This window comes from Mytilus californianus, unplaced genomic scaffold (genome assembly GCF_021869535.1).
Source record: "Mytilus californianus isolate M0D057914Y unplaced genomic scaffold, xbMytCali1.0.p SCAF_2, whole genome shotgun sequence".
Lineage (NCBI taxonomy): Eukaryota > Metazoa > Mollusca > Bivalvia > Mytilida > Mytilidae > Mytilus > Mytilus californianus.
The window spans coordinates 38,279,858-38,294,674 of NW_026262668.1; the positions used below are offsets into that span (position 1 = coordinate 38,279,858).

Below are 14,817 nucleotides of genomic sequence, written 5' to 3' on the forward strand. Positions count from 1 at the left end.
CTATGTACATGCAAATGGATGTCGAAAATTTTGTTATAAGATAAAAATATTTGCCACAGTTCAATTACAATTTAAAATAACATTAGTTGTAGCTTAATGTTAAACATATTCACATTATGTACAGTGGCTTAAATACACTAATTAGTTAGCCAGACTAGAACCTCCAAATGTTAAGGTGGAGATACCACCTTTGAAGGATTCTAGGGAGGGTGACATGCAAATTGTTTCTGGGAGATCGTTCCAGACAGCAATAGTACTTGGGAAAGGATGATTTAAAAAAGTCTTTATTTGTATATATATGTCGAAATTTATGTAGGCCTCTAGTTCGCCTGTCAGATTGTGTCAGGACGTCATTAGTGACTTCGACCAACCCCCCATTAATCTTATAAATCAAGGCAAGCTTAGCTTTTGTTCTACGGGATTGCAAGTTTTCCCATTTTAGTTTGTTTAACATACCAGTGACAGCACCTGGTGATCTATCGTTATAGTCATTAAAACATATCTTGCTGCCTTACGCTGTATCTGCTCAATTTGGTTTATTTGGCTTTGTTTGTACGGATCCCAAACTGGTGAGGAGTACTCGACGGTCGGACGCACAAGTGATGTGTACGTAAGGTTTTTAACCTTACGTGTACAATTTTTCATGTTTCTACGTAAAAATCCTAGTGTTTTATTTGCCTTTGAAGTTATATTATTAATATGGGGCCCCCAATCAAGATCACTGCTTATTGTAACTCCTAGATACTTGCTGTCTTTGACAGATTCAAGTACATGGTTATGTAATTTATATTGAAATAAGTTAGATTTCGACTTTTTAGAAATATTTATGACATAGCATTTTTCAGGATTAAATTTCATTTGCCATTCAGATTCCCAATTTTCAAGGCTTGATAGATGTTTTTTAACCTTAGTATATATTACGGTATATAGGAAATTTTGACAAATACCTGTGTACAAATCCTTAAATATCGTAAGTGTTTTTCCGGTTTATTGAATACCGACTTTAAATAAAACTTTGAATCTTGAGTATTTCCGTAAATTACACTAATCTGCTCGGTTAACAATTCGATATTTACAAACACCATCCACTCTATGAGTATACCTATAAATATAACGTGAGATCGAAACAGAAAGTACACTTCGGAAACTCTTTTTTTCGTAGAATAAATCCGAGTTACATTGAGAACCAATCGTATGATAGATAACAAAAATGAAAAATAAATAATCCAATCAGAGCGTGGTCCATATCGTGGTTTTTAGATCGTAAGAACCCCAACTATTATACCTCACTCTATACATAGCCTAAGGTAAGCTTTTACAAAAGAATAAAATCACAACAATTGTATGTACAATATTTGATTGCTTCTAACGGTCATAATTTTCCGTAAATAGCAAAAAGCACAGCGTTATGCAATAAGCATTCGTCACGGTGTCGGGTTCGTTCGTCCACATAACATGTTCGCCCCCCTTATCATGTTTTAGGTTTGCACAAACTACATGTAAAAGTAAGAAGATGTGGTATGATTGCCAATGAGACAACTATCCACCAGAGACTAAATGACGATAACGTTTACATCTGTAGCATGTATATGTCACCGTACGCAGGGGGGTTCCTAACCAAGGATAAAGGGGGGGGGGGGTCCAACTATATGTCCCCATTCAAATGCATTGATCATCCCAAAAAAAGGTGGGTTCTAACCCCCCCGGGACACCCCCTCTAGATCCGCCACTGGTACGGCTTCAAACAATGAACAAAATATATACCGCATAGCAAGCTAGTATAGAACTAAAAGGCACGAAACGACAAATGTAAAATAATTCAAACGAAAAAACTAATGGCTTGAATTACATGTATGTACAAAACAATAAACGCAAAGCAAATATGATATACAGCAACAAATGACAACCACTGAATTGCAGACTCCTGACTTGGGACAGGCATATACAGAATGTGGCAGGGTTAAACATGTTTACCAAACCCTCCCCCTAACCAGGGACAGTCTATATAGAAAGTCCATGCCCTAACCTAGGACAGTGGTGTTACTGGGGCGAACAGTGCAACATAAGAACAAACTATACAAATCAGTTGAAAAGGGCTTAACTCATCAGATCTATACAAAGCACATAAAAACCCTAACACAAACACAAAAGACACCAATAACAAGAACTATGTTTGAAAAAGATATCTGATGCATTCAGATGTGAGCATAGAGTTAAAACCAAACCATGAATGTTTATCAGGGTTGATGCCTTCGAACTAGTTTAACCCCGCCACATTCTGTATTTTCCTGTCCCAAGTCAGGAGCCTGTATAATTCAATGGTTGTCGTTTGTTGCTGTGTATCATATCTGTTTTTCGTTCATTATTTTGTACATAAGTTAGGCCGTCAGTTTTCTCGTTTGAATCGTTTTACTTTTGTCATTTAAGGGCATTTTATAGCTGACTATGCGGTGTGGGTTTTGCTCGTTGTTGAAGGCCGTATGGTGACCTATAGTGTTAATTTCTGTATCTTTTGGTCTTTTTTGGAGTGTTGTCTCATTGGCAATCATACCACATCTCCTTATTTTTATACACAAATCTTTTTTATCAGGTTTTCTTTATCATAGATAAAAAATTGCAAACAATTTAATGGCTAAAGCCTCAAGCCTGACGATTCTGAAAGTTGAGTATTTAACAAGAGGGTTTATTTCCTGACAGTTAATTCTACAAAAATATAATAAAACTTGAGTTTTAATAAAGGAGTGAAGTGGAAACCGTCCTAACTCAGATTTTGCAGCTATATTGCATGAGGTTTTTTTTAATTCCAAGAACAGTTTTACAAAATTTATGATGCACCTTCTCAAAGCTGAATCTATCTGTCAAGGATAAATATCACAGTTAGTTCCATGCATTTTGGTTCTGTTTGGGGCTATAAAAATGGAGTAATATTCTTCCATAAACCAAATTTCACTAATATACAAAATTATGGGTTCAATTAATCAAATAATTTACATGATAAATCAACTGGGACATGATGAAAATTAGACACTTATTTTTTAGTGAAAAAACGCATTAAGTGCTTTCTTGGATAGTTCCTGTGTTGATCTCTTAAATATACATTGTACCTTTATTATCAATAATGTTCCCAAGAAAATTATACTCTTTAACTTCAGTTAGGGAGCTACCATTTGATTTTTATGGGGGGGGGGGCTAGGATGAAAAATTTTGTCCTGCATTTTTTTTAGTTGTAATCTCTGTCCTGCATTTTTATTTTTCACTCTGGTAACTGTCCTGCCTTTTAAGCTCACCGGGGCCCTTTGGCCCCATGTGAGCTTATGCCATCACTTGGCGTCCGTCGTCGTCGTAAACTATTTCAAAAATCTTCTCCTCTGAAACTACTGGGCCAAATACCTTCAAACTTTAACTAAATGTTCCTTAGGGTATCTAGTTTATAAATTGTATCCGAAGTTTTGATCTATTGACAAACATGTCCGCCATGGCTAAAAATAGAACATAGGGGTCAAATGCAGTTTTTGGCTTATATCTCAAAAACTAAAGCTTTTAGAGCAAATCTGACAATGGGGAAAATTGTTCAGTTGGTCAAGATCTATCAGCTCTGAAATTTTCAGACGAATCAAACAACCCATTATTGGGTTGCTGCCACCGAATTGGTAGTTTTAACAAAATTTTGCAGTTTTTTGTTATTATTTTGAATATTATTATAGATATATATAAACTGTAAGCAGCAATAATGTTCAGCAAAGTAAGATCTACAAAAAAGTTAAATGACCATAATTGTCAATTGACCCCTTAAGGAGTTATTGCCCTTTAAAGACAATTTTACACAATTTGTTCATAAAGTTTGCTAACATTTAAAAATCTTCTCCTCTGAAACTACTGGGCCAATTACCTTCAAACTTTAATTAAATGTTCCTTAGGGTATCTTGTTTATAAATTGTATCCGAAGTTTGTATCCATCGACAAACATGGCCGCCATGGCTAAAAATAAAACATAAGGGTCAAATGCAGTTTTTGGCTTATATCTCAAAAACTAAATCTTTGAGAGCAAATGTGACGTGGGGTTAAATTGTTCAGTTGGTCAAGATCTATCAGCTCTGAAATTTTCAGACGAATCGAACAACCCATTGTTGGGTTGCTGCCACCGAATTGGTAGTTTTAACAAAATTTAGCAGTTTTTTGTTATTATTTTGAATATTATTATAGATATATATAAACTGTAAGCAGCAATAATGTTCAGCAAAGTAAGATCTACAAAAAAGTTAATATGACCAAAATTGTCAATTGACCCCTTAAGGAGTTATTGCCCTTTAAAGACAATTTTACACAATTTGTTCATCAAGTTTGCTAACATTTAAAAATCTTCTCCTCTGAAATGCAGGTGAGCGATTCAGGCTCTTGAGAGCCTCTTGTTTTTATTAGTTTATCCTGACATTTTTTTACATAAATTGTCATCCTGCCTTTTTTTTTTGCCAAGTTGCTCATCCTGCCTTTTTTTTTACTCAAAACTCCTGTCCCGCCTTTTTTTCAAATTTCATCCTACCCCCCTCATAAAAATCAAATGGTAGCTCCCTTAATTGATTTTGTTTATAGAAAAATTTCAACTCAAAAGAATTTCTAGAATTAAAAATCATAATTTTAGTTTTATTAGTACTTACAGTCAGTTGCCATTTCAATTTTGTAGCAATATTTTTCCAGTTTGTTCAAAGCAGACTGTAAACCATTTTGTGAATCTAATAATATTAAAAGATCATCAGCAAAACCATGGCTACTAATTGATGTTTTGTCTAAGGACACAGGATCACATGTACCATCAAAACTTGAATGGAGATCATTAATAAAGCAATTTAAACAATGTGGGGCTCAAACTGTCCCTTGTTTGACCCCTTTATTTATTTCACAAAAGTCAGAGTGTTTATTATCTATTTTAACTGATGATTCACAACATTTGTTTATGTAAAGGTTGGAATGAATAAAATACATATTTCAAAATTTTTCAAAATCTTTCAATACCATTTGGGACTAATCACAGATGCAGGGGCAGATCCAGTGTTGGAAGAAAGGGGTGTAAATATAAGACTGCTTAAAAATGTCCACTATCAGTCAGGGGTTATACTTATACAAGTCAACATTTATTTACTTGAAGATGTTTGTATTACTTTACTTGTTTTAGTAAATTTGCAAGATTTTCATTTTATTTTCAATGTTTGAATTATCTCCCCTGAATCTTATCCAAACATTTACTTATACAAGTAATTTTTTTTACAACCGCTTAAATTCTCAAATTTTGGAAGGTAAAAAAATGCTTAACAAAATTTTTCTGGTTTGCTAATTATTTTTTGATTAAAGTTTAACCTTTTATCTCAAAATCTAAACATAGAAATCTATTGTGCACAGCTGATGTAAAGTAACTGTGCAAGGCCTTCAAAAATTGCTCCCTGGAGGCTTGTAAATGAGCAGTATTTTAAAGATAACAGACAAGGGAGATTTGCATTGTGTATGAAATTATACTTTTATAAATACTAAAGACAACTATTGATGACAGACAATAACACTCTGCTAGAGCAATGTAGTCAAGAGAAATTCAAGAAAAGAACAAAATAACACTTTATTACTTATATAAGTAAAAAAAAAAATCTGAATGTCTAAGGGATATAACTCTACCTCCAAAATAATTTACCTGTTACCGGCATTTAAAAAACATCTGTTTAAGTATTTCTTGACTGGCTATGGTCAAAATTTTTTTGCAAGAAAAAAAAAAGAAAAGAAGTGATAAACAAAAGGGGGCATATATATGCCACACCACGACCTGAGTCCGTCTTTTATTTGTCCTAAATTCTTATTAATTGACATATTCCATCTTTGAATGGATATATTAAGAAACAAAACAACATCATATTAGGCTTTAGCAAATGACCATCAGGATTACATCAGGGGATCTTACCCAAGACAATTTCAAATAGTCTTAAAGAAACACTTGCAAAAAGGCTAAAGTGAGCATAACTGAAAACATCAGCAAAAAAATATTCTTGAATGCTTACCCAATTTTATTTTTGTAATTAACCACATAGAACTTTAATATTAAGAATACAATACACATTATATCACTGCTGGTCTGGATTTTAGTATACATATGATAAATTAAAAGTAGACTATTTTCTAAAGTTCAAATTCGAATATTTTCATATTTTCCCATTGCCATAGTATCATATTACAAAACTATTATCAAACTTAAAAATGTTTAATACGGTAAGAAAAGGTTACTTTATTTTGTATTTGTAATGAAAAATAATTTCCTAGTCACACTTTTGCCCTAACATGCCAAAGTTGCCTGCATATGTGTTTATTTTTGTTATACTCTTTGGACTCGTTACTTATAGGAAACATTTTTAAGATGCAGTGACATGATTAAAAATATTTTTTTCTCATTAGCATATGGTCTTTGACAAGAGCATTTTAAACTGAATCTAAAGTTTTTCTACATTCAAGGTTTTTATATATAGTATGAAGCTCGATGCTCATTGACATGGCCTCTTTAAGTGTTGCCATTTTTGATTTTATCCTTTGTATTATACTATCAAAATTACATAAAGCGAGACATATCTCTGTGTCAAATTTATTTAGTTTCGTTATTAATTAGTTAATTTTTATTCAGGTTTAAATGTAGCAATGAGGAAAGGAATAGTAGAAGAAAACGATGAGAAAGACATAAAGGACGGCTTATTCAATGGTCATCCTGATAATAACGTTAAGTCTTCTGACGATGAACAATTGTCATCAGAAGAAAAAGTTTCAGACAAACAGAAAACGTCATCTGTGTCAGCACTCAAAACTAGATTGAAATCTGATGAAGCATATCGTAAAAAATTCCTAATTTTTGTTACAATCTGTTACAATTTCTTCGTTGTGGTAAGTAACTTTCATTATACATGTATATATACATGTGTTGCTATAAATGTCTAGTAATAAATACTCATGATCCTACATTCTGTGGATACTGTTAACTCACATTTTGGCATTGCATAGTCCTTTGGATATTTACTGAATAGATTGATACTTAAGTCTGGGAAAACATGATTTATTTATTAGTTGTAATTGGTTTTGAACTAGCTTTCAGTAACTGCAAGCACTCTTATATGGGTGCTTTGTGTCTATTGTATTTATGTTAGTTGATTTATTTGTGCTTCAAACCAATTTATTGAGTTAAGCTATTTGCAACTGATTTTTATAAGACCACAAAATTTTGGCGACCGTGGCCATATAATGGTATGACCTTTTGGTCATCTGCATCGTCGTCATTCGAAGACTTTTGGTTTCCAGACAATAACTTGAGTATAAGTCTATGGATCTCTATGACATTGTACCACAAGGTTCCATACCAAAAAAGGAAGGTTGGGATTGATTTTTGGGGTTATGCTGCATCTAACCATGTATTTAGATTTTGGATTTTGGGCCCCGTTTTTAATTGGTCCACATTAAGGTCCAAAGGATCTAAAATTAAACTTTGTTTGGTTTCAACAAGAATTGAATTTATTGAGGTCCAAAGTGTCCAAAATTAAACTTGAATCATCAAAAATTAAATTCTTGGGGTTCTTTGATATGCTGAATCTAACTGTGTATTTAGATTTTGGATTTTGGGCCCTGTTTTCAAATTGGTCCACATTAAGGTCTAAAATTAAACTTTGTTTGGTTTCAACAAGAATTGAATTCTTGGGGTTCTTTGATATGCTGAATCTCACTGTGTATTTAAATTTTTAACTTTGGGCTCAGTTTTCAAGTTGGTCCAAATTGAGGTCCAAAATTAAACTTTGTTTGATTTAATAAAATATTAATATTCATGGGGTTCTTTGATATATTTAATCTAACCATGTATTTAGATTTTGGATATAAGACCATAATAGGTAAATCATCCAATTTCAAATTTTAAAGTTCTTAGACCACATTCATTCTGTTTCAGAAACCTATAATGTTGTGTCAAATATTTAATCACAATCCAAATTCAGAGCTGTATCAATCTTGAATGTTGTGTCCATACTTGCCCTAATTTTCAGGGTTTGACCTCTATGGATCATTTTATTACCTGTGTTGCGGAAGGCTGAAGCAGGTCTGGTAACTGCTTCACTCTGTCAGTCCGTCTGTCGTCAACTCTTCTGACAATAACTCTAAAACTCATTCACCAATTTCATTAAACTTTGATGAATTGATTATATCTATTGATGTAAGCTCCCTTTTGATTTTTATTATTTTTAGATTTAACGTTTTCTAGTTATGGGATTTAATTCATAACTTTATATAGCAAAACACGATTAATAAGCCGAAATCATCCTATGACTCCTTAGTGGAGTTATTGACCTTTGATGACGATTTTTACAAATTTTTTGCGTTTTTGCCTTATCCTTAGAAATTCAAGTAGATATAAAGAAACTTCAATAAACAAAAATGAAAAGTAAGACAAGATCTACTATTAAGTCAACATGACCGAAATAAGAAATCAGCCAATGACTCCTTATTTGAGTTATAGCTCTTTAATGACTATTATTACCCATGTTTACTTATTAGTGTTTTTGCCTATTAGCTTAAAACTATAATAGATAGATGGACACTATAAAAAGCAAAAATGATCAGCAAGACAAGATCTACAAAAAAGTCAAATAATTGCCAAAATCTTCCAACGACTCCCTATTGGAGTTATTAGTGACAATTTGTACCAATTGTTTCACATGTTTGACTTATATCTTAAAAACTATATTAGAGACACTTAAATAAGCAAAAATGATCAGCAAGACAAGATCTACAAATAGGTCAAATTTTGCCAAAATTGTTAGTAAACTCTTTATAGGAGACTTTGGAGTGATTGCCCTTAGATGACAAAAGCTAAAGAAGATGAAGAGAAATTGTAAACATAACAAAATGATCAGCAAAACAAGATCAACAAAAAAAGAGATTGTCATGAATTCTATTCTAGTACACAATGTTAGAGTTTCCATTGTTGAAGATGCACACAGACCTAGATTAGCGACACAGGGTCTTTGGAGCCTCTAGTTTTTTTTGCCATAGACTATGTACTACATCAGGACTATTTTATCAAAATTGTAAGGGAAAAAATGAAAGGTAAATACTTTTGCTTAATATACATTTCTATTGGCAAGAGAAATGTCTATGGGTTTTTATTTCCAATAATTCCAATAAATAGTATGATTGCACAAATTTTTTTTATCGCATTCAGTCTTCATCTTATGGACTTTCTTAAAGATCTATAAATTAAGGAACAGCCCCCAAAATGAAATTTTCCCTTTTATAATTATTTAAACATGCAAATTTAAAGCTGAAATATATCAAAAAGTAAGTCATGAAGGTATATTTTTCTTTGCCGATTTTGATCATGTCTATCAAAATTTACTTTTTTCAAAAAGGGAAAAATCATGAGAGATCTTTTCTGTATTGCCATATGCCTTTAAATCTGGATTTTCGCCATGACAAAACCAGTATGCATTGACATGGCGTAAAATACCCCTCCCCAGTCAATCAATCAATCCTTTGATCAAGACCAACAATAGGTTTATCGATGGAGAAAAGGTTATTAATGCAGCAAACATAGTGATTCCTGCCTATACAAAGCTGTTCATCAGCTGGTTTTGATTCCTTTTTTTACGACCGCAAAAAATTTTTTGGGATCGTATAATGGTATGATGTCGTCGTCGTCGTCTGCGTCGTCGTCCGAAGACTAATTGGTTTCCGGACAATAACTTAAGTTTAAGTGAATGGATCTCTATGAAATTTTTTAAGAAGGTTCAATACCACAAAAGGAATGTTGGGATTGATTTTGGGGATGATGGTCCCAACCGTTTAGGAATTATGGGCCCAAAACATGCATTTTTCTAGTTTCAGGATAATAACTTGTGTATAAGTATTTCGATTGCTCTGAAATTGTACGACAATGTTTAATACCACAAGTAGAAGGTTGAGATTTGTTTTAGGGGTTTTGGGGCCAACAGTTTCGGAATTAAGGGCCAAAAAGGGGCCAAAAACAAGCATTTTTCTAGTTTCCAGACAATAACTTGTGTGTACGTGTATTGATCTCTCTGACATTGTACCACAAGGTTCCATATCACAAAGGGAAGGCTAGGATTGAGTTTGGGGTTAATTGCCCAAATATGTAGGAATAAGGGGCCAAAAAAGGGCCAAAACAAGCATTTTTCTAGTTTCCAGACAATAACTTGTGTTTAAGTGTATGGATCTCTCTGAAATTGTACTACAAGATTCCATACTACAAAGGAAAGGCTGGGATCGAATTTTGGGGTTATTGCTCCAAGTATTGCGCAATAGATTCGTAAGATCTTTGACCACATTTATTTTGTGTCAGAAATCTATATTATGTCAAAAATTTGATCACAATCCAAATTTAGACAGTATCAAGCTTGAATATTGTGTCCAAATTTGTACCAACTGTTCAGGGTTCGACCTCTGCGGTCGTATCAGGCTGCGCTCAGCGAAGCATTTTATTGTAGTTATTTTGAATATATTCGCTGCTCTCTGATTGTTTTAAATTTCATATATATGGTTTCGAGATATGCGTAAAATGGTACCTTGTAATTCTTTATTAAAATTAATTCTCTAGATTAGTGGACGTAATTCAGGGTTGATTTCCTGGGCTTACTATTATGAGGGTACAAATGAATTGCAAAAAACAAAAATAATAAATAAAAAAGACCCTGAAAAGAACACAGCAAAAAGTGGGTTATTGTTTCTTGTAGGGTGTCAATGTTGGTCAGTTTGGACCTACAGTCCTTGACTTGAAGAAAATAACAAGCTGTAGTCTTGACCAAGCTTCATTCCTGTTCAACGCCAATACCTTGGGTTACTTGTCTTCTTCAGTAATTGTGGGATTAACATTTGAAAGATTTAACAAACTTCTTCAAATGTGTTTTTCTGCTGCTTTACTTTCCGTGGTGGTAGCTATCATTCCATGGTGTTCAGTTTATGAAGCTATGGTTACCATACATTTTTTCAAAGGATTTTTCATGGGAATAGAAGACGCAGGTAAGAAGTATTAAAAGATAAAAACATAAGCATCACACCTTGAATGACCTATGAATATCAATCTATATCCAAAAAAGCAGTAGATGATGCATTCACAGTTATTTGTCTTGACTGATTATCAGCTAAATGACAATTTGGAACGAAGACGAATAAATCAAAGTATCTTGAGTCGTGAACAGCTGACCCGGCAAACACTGACGACAAAAGTTGTAAATATACTTTATAATTTATTGTTGTTTTCAGATTCAGATATCTTCTAACAATCGTAAATCTCCAACTTAACGATTGTTTTTTTTTCAATAAAAATCATATTGCTGCTAGGAGATATCTTTGCTTTAATATGTCGTTTTCAGAATATTACAGGGGAAACTGTTGATTGTTGGTGGCTTAATGTCCAGCGGCAAATATTTCATGCATATTCAGGACGAGAACAAATTAAAACAAAATACAATAGGTAGGTTCTATAATAGAGGCTATCCGGGATGATGGTCGGGGAAATTTTGACTGCCACTGGAACATGAGGGTGTATGGATAAGGACAGAAATTTTGCCTTGCAACAGGCCACCTGACGTACGGACTCCATCACACCAAATGCATTCAGTCCACTAAAAGCCAGCAGTCCTAAAGGAAACAACTCCATGAATGATAACACACCAAAATGTAACACAAGCAAGAACAGAACCAACAGCAGTAACGTATTCAACATACCAAAGAAGCAAAACCTAAGAATCCTTACACTAAACTGTAGAAGCATCAATGACAAGACCTCTGAATTTTCAGCTGCGGTTAATTACATCAAACCAGACATCATCTGCGGCTCAGAGTCTGGGCTTAAAGGAGAAAACCCTGGGAATAAACCCCCCAAAGATGCAAAAAATCTAGTGAAGTGTTCCCAGAAAACTACACAACCTACAGAAATGATCGAGGTACACTAGGCGGCGGAGTTTTCATTCTTGTACAAAACGACATCATTGCAATAGAAAAACCAGAATTTGTAACAAAATGCGAGATTGAATGGGTAAAGATACAACTGAAAGATAAAAAGATCTCACCATAGGTTCATTCTACATGCCTCATCGGAACATGGAAGATATCAAAGAACTAGATAGATTATTAGACCAGATTTCAAACAAAAACCCAAACATCATACTATCTGGAGATTTCAACTGCCCAGACATAGACTGGAATACCATGTCTGTACACCAAAATGCAAAAGACAAGGAAATTTAAAGATCATTAATGGAAGTAATCATATCACACTCAATAACACAGATACACGAGACACCAACAAGAGGCAATAACCTTCTGGATATAGTACTGACTACAAACCCGTCACTTATCAAAACATCTACAAATGCTCCAGGAATCTCTGACCACGATATGATTGTAACAGATTGTGACACAAAACCACACTACCAGAGTAAGAAGCCACGCAAATGCTATATATACTCCAAAGCAAAATGGGAAGACCTTAAAAGAGATCTCAATATACTTTCAACCAACATCACTGACATGTAGAAAACTGGTGCAACAGTTCAGGAATTATGGGACAAGTTCAAGAAAGACCTTTATACAAACCTGGACAAACACGTACCATCAAAACTCATCCGCTAAAAAACCAGCCTACCTTGGATAAATCACAAAATCAGGACAATGATTAAGAAGAAAACAAGACTATATCAGCAGGCAAAGAAAACAAAGAACTGGACAAACTATAGACATTTTCAAAAATAATGTAAGAGGCAAATCAGGAAAGCTGAATGGGGATACATAAATACCACCATGCTAGAAGGGCCAAAAAAAAAACAACAACTCAAAACCTTTCTGGAAATATGTAAAATCCAGAAAACAAGATAATATAGCTATAGCACCCCTTAAAAAGCAACGGCCACCTAGTTATCGACAGCAAAGGGAGAGCTGAACTACTGAAGATAGTGAAAAAAAAAACCACTTCCAAAAACTGCGAAGCACATAAAGAATACAATACCGCTATTAGACATATAATCAGAAGGAGTCGAAAAGCTGCTCAAAAAACCAAATACTTCAAAGGCATCAGGCCCAGACAGCATACTAAACCGAATATTAAAAGAACGCTCGAAACAACTAGCACCTGGACTAATATTCCAAAAATTTATAAACACTGGTTCACTACCAAGAGACTGGCTTAATGCAAATGTCTCAAGTGTCTTCAAAAAGGGAGACAAGCATGCACCAGAAAACTACAAACCAGTATCACTAACATCTATACCACGCAAGCTACTTGAACATATTATCTGTAGACATATGCTTAAACATCTAGAGAAGCACAGGGTATTTACATCACTAAACCATGGATTCAGGTCGGGATGTTCCTGTGAAACCCAACTGCTAGTCACACTACAGGACTTTATGAAATCCTGTGATGCAGGAAAACAAACCGATGTAGCTATCCTAGACTTCTCGAAAGCATTCGACACCGTGCCACAAAACAAACTACTACACAAAATAGACGAATATGGTGTTAGAGGACCACCCAACAAATGGTTAGAGATGTTCCTAACCCAAAGGAAAATGAAAGCAGTTGTTGGCGGTGAGGAATTAGAAGAAGCTACAGTTGACTCCGGTGTTCCACAAGAAACTGTACTAGGTCCCCTTCTCTTCCTCTACCACATTAACGACCTGCCAGATACAGTTAAATCATCGGTCATACTTTTTGAAGATGACTGCCTTCTATACAGGACCATTAATTCACAACATGACTATACACTCCTACAACAAGACCTCCAAAACCTAGAAGTATGGGCCAAAGACTCTGGCATGCGCTTCAATGCAAAGAAGTGCTACAGTCTGATCATCAAGAACAAAAGCCAGAAAATGTACAGCATATACTAGTATATCGTTAGTAAGATCGACTATGAAATATGGGGCCATAATATGGGATTCATATACACAACACGATATAAACCAACTGGAAAGGATTCAACATAGGGCAGCCAGATTTATAACAGGCGATTACAGATCTAGAGAAGAGTGGTCGGTCACCAAAATGCTAGCCGAGTTAGAACTGGACAATCTACAGTCAAGTAGAACAAGTCAACGGCTGGTATTTCTGTACAAAGTGGTTAAGGGTTTGGTCTCAGCTATTTATCCTAAAGATTTTCTGGTTAAAACTAAACATAAGAGACAAATTATACCGAAAAAATAACTTTGAAAGTGTCAATATAGTGTCAAACTCAGTGAAGAACAATACGAAGGCAGTAGACACTATACCATATAATACGGATCCATATAAGAACTCTTTCTTTGTCAAGAGCTTAATTCATTGGAATCAACTGGAAGACAGTATTGTATGCGCAAATACAGTTGAGGTCAATAGGTGTCTCACTTTCCCGTTGGATAAAAGCCAGAATTGGTATCTTCAATGTATACATACAGATAGATGGAACGTCATGAAATTTTTTCTCATGAAAGGGAAGTTATATACATTTGATATTTTTGGATAAAGATATCATTAATGTGTTTTATTCGATTGATAATAATAAACAAACCTGCCTACTAGTAATTAATTTATGGAGCAATTTATGGTTATACACAATTATTAAAAAAACTTTCAGAAACGCTCACAATTTCATGGCAGAGGATTCCTCAGCTTAGACTACAATATTAACGTCTATATATTATGTCCCAGTCCTCAGGGAAGACATAATTAGATTAAGAAACATTTTCATGGACATTATTTAACAGTGAAATATTGTCATGGACAGTATTTCATAGTGAAATATTGTCCAGAAGGAGGTGACA

General features: G+C 34.2%; 1 protein-coding gene across 1 annotated transcript in view; it reads left to right on the forward strand.

Moving 5' to 3' along the window:
• The first annotated feature begins 1,240 nt into the window (after positions 1 to 1,240).
• The window catches only part of LOC127727923 (sodium-dependent glucose transporter 1-like), a 61,478-nt gene continuing 47,901 nt past the window's right edge, over positions 1,241 to 14,817 (forward strand). The window contains exons 1-3 of the mRNA XM_052235078.1: positions 1,241 to 1,307; positions 6,653 to 6,906; positions 10,752 to 11,037. Of these exons, the coding sequence (XP_052091038.1) occupies positions 6,667 to 6,906; positions 10,752 to 11,037 (526 nt within the window). The 5' untranslated portion in view covers positions 1,241 to 1,307; positions 6,653 to 6,666. The remainder of the gene's footprint in view (positions 1,308 to 6,652; positions 6,907 to 10,751; positions 11,038 to 14,817) is intronic.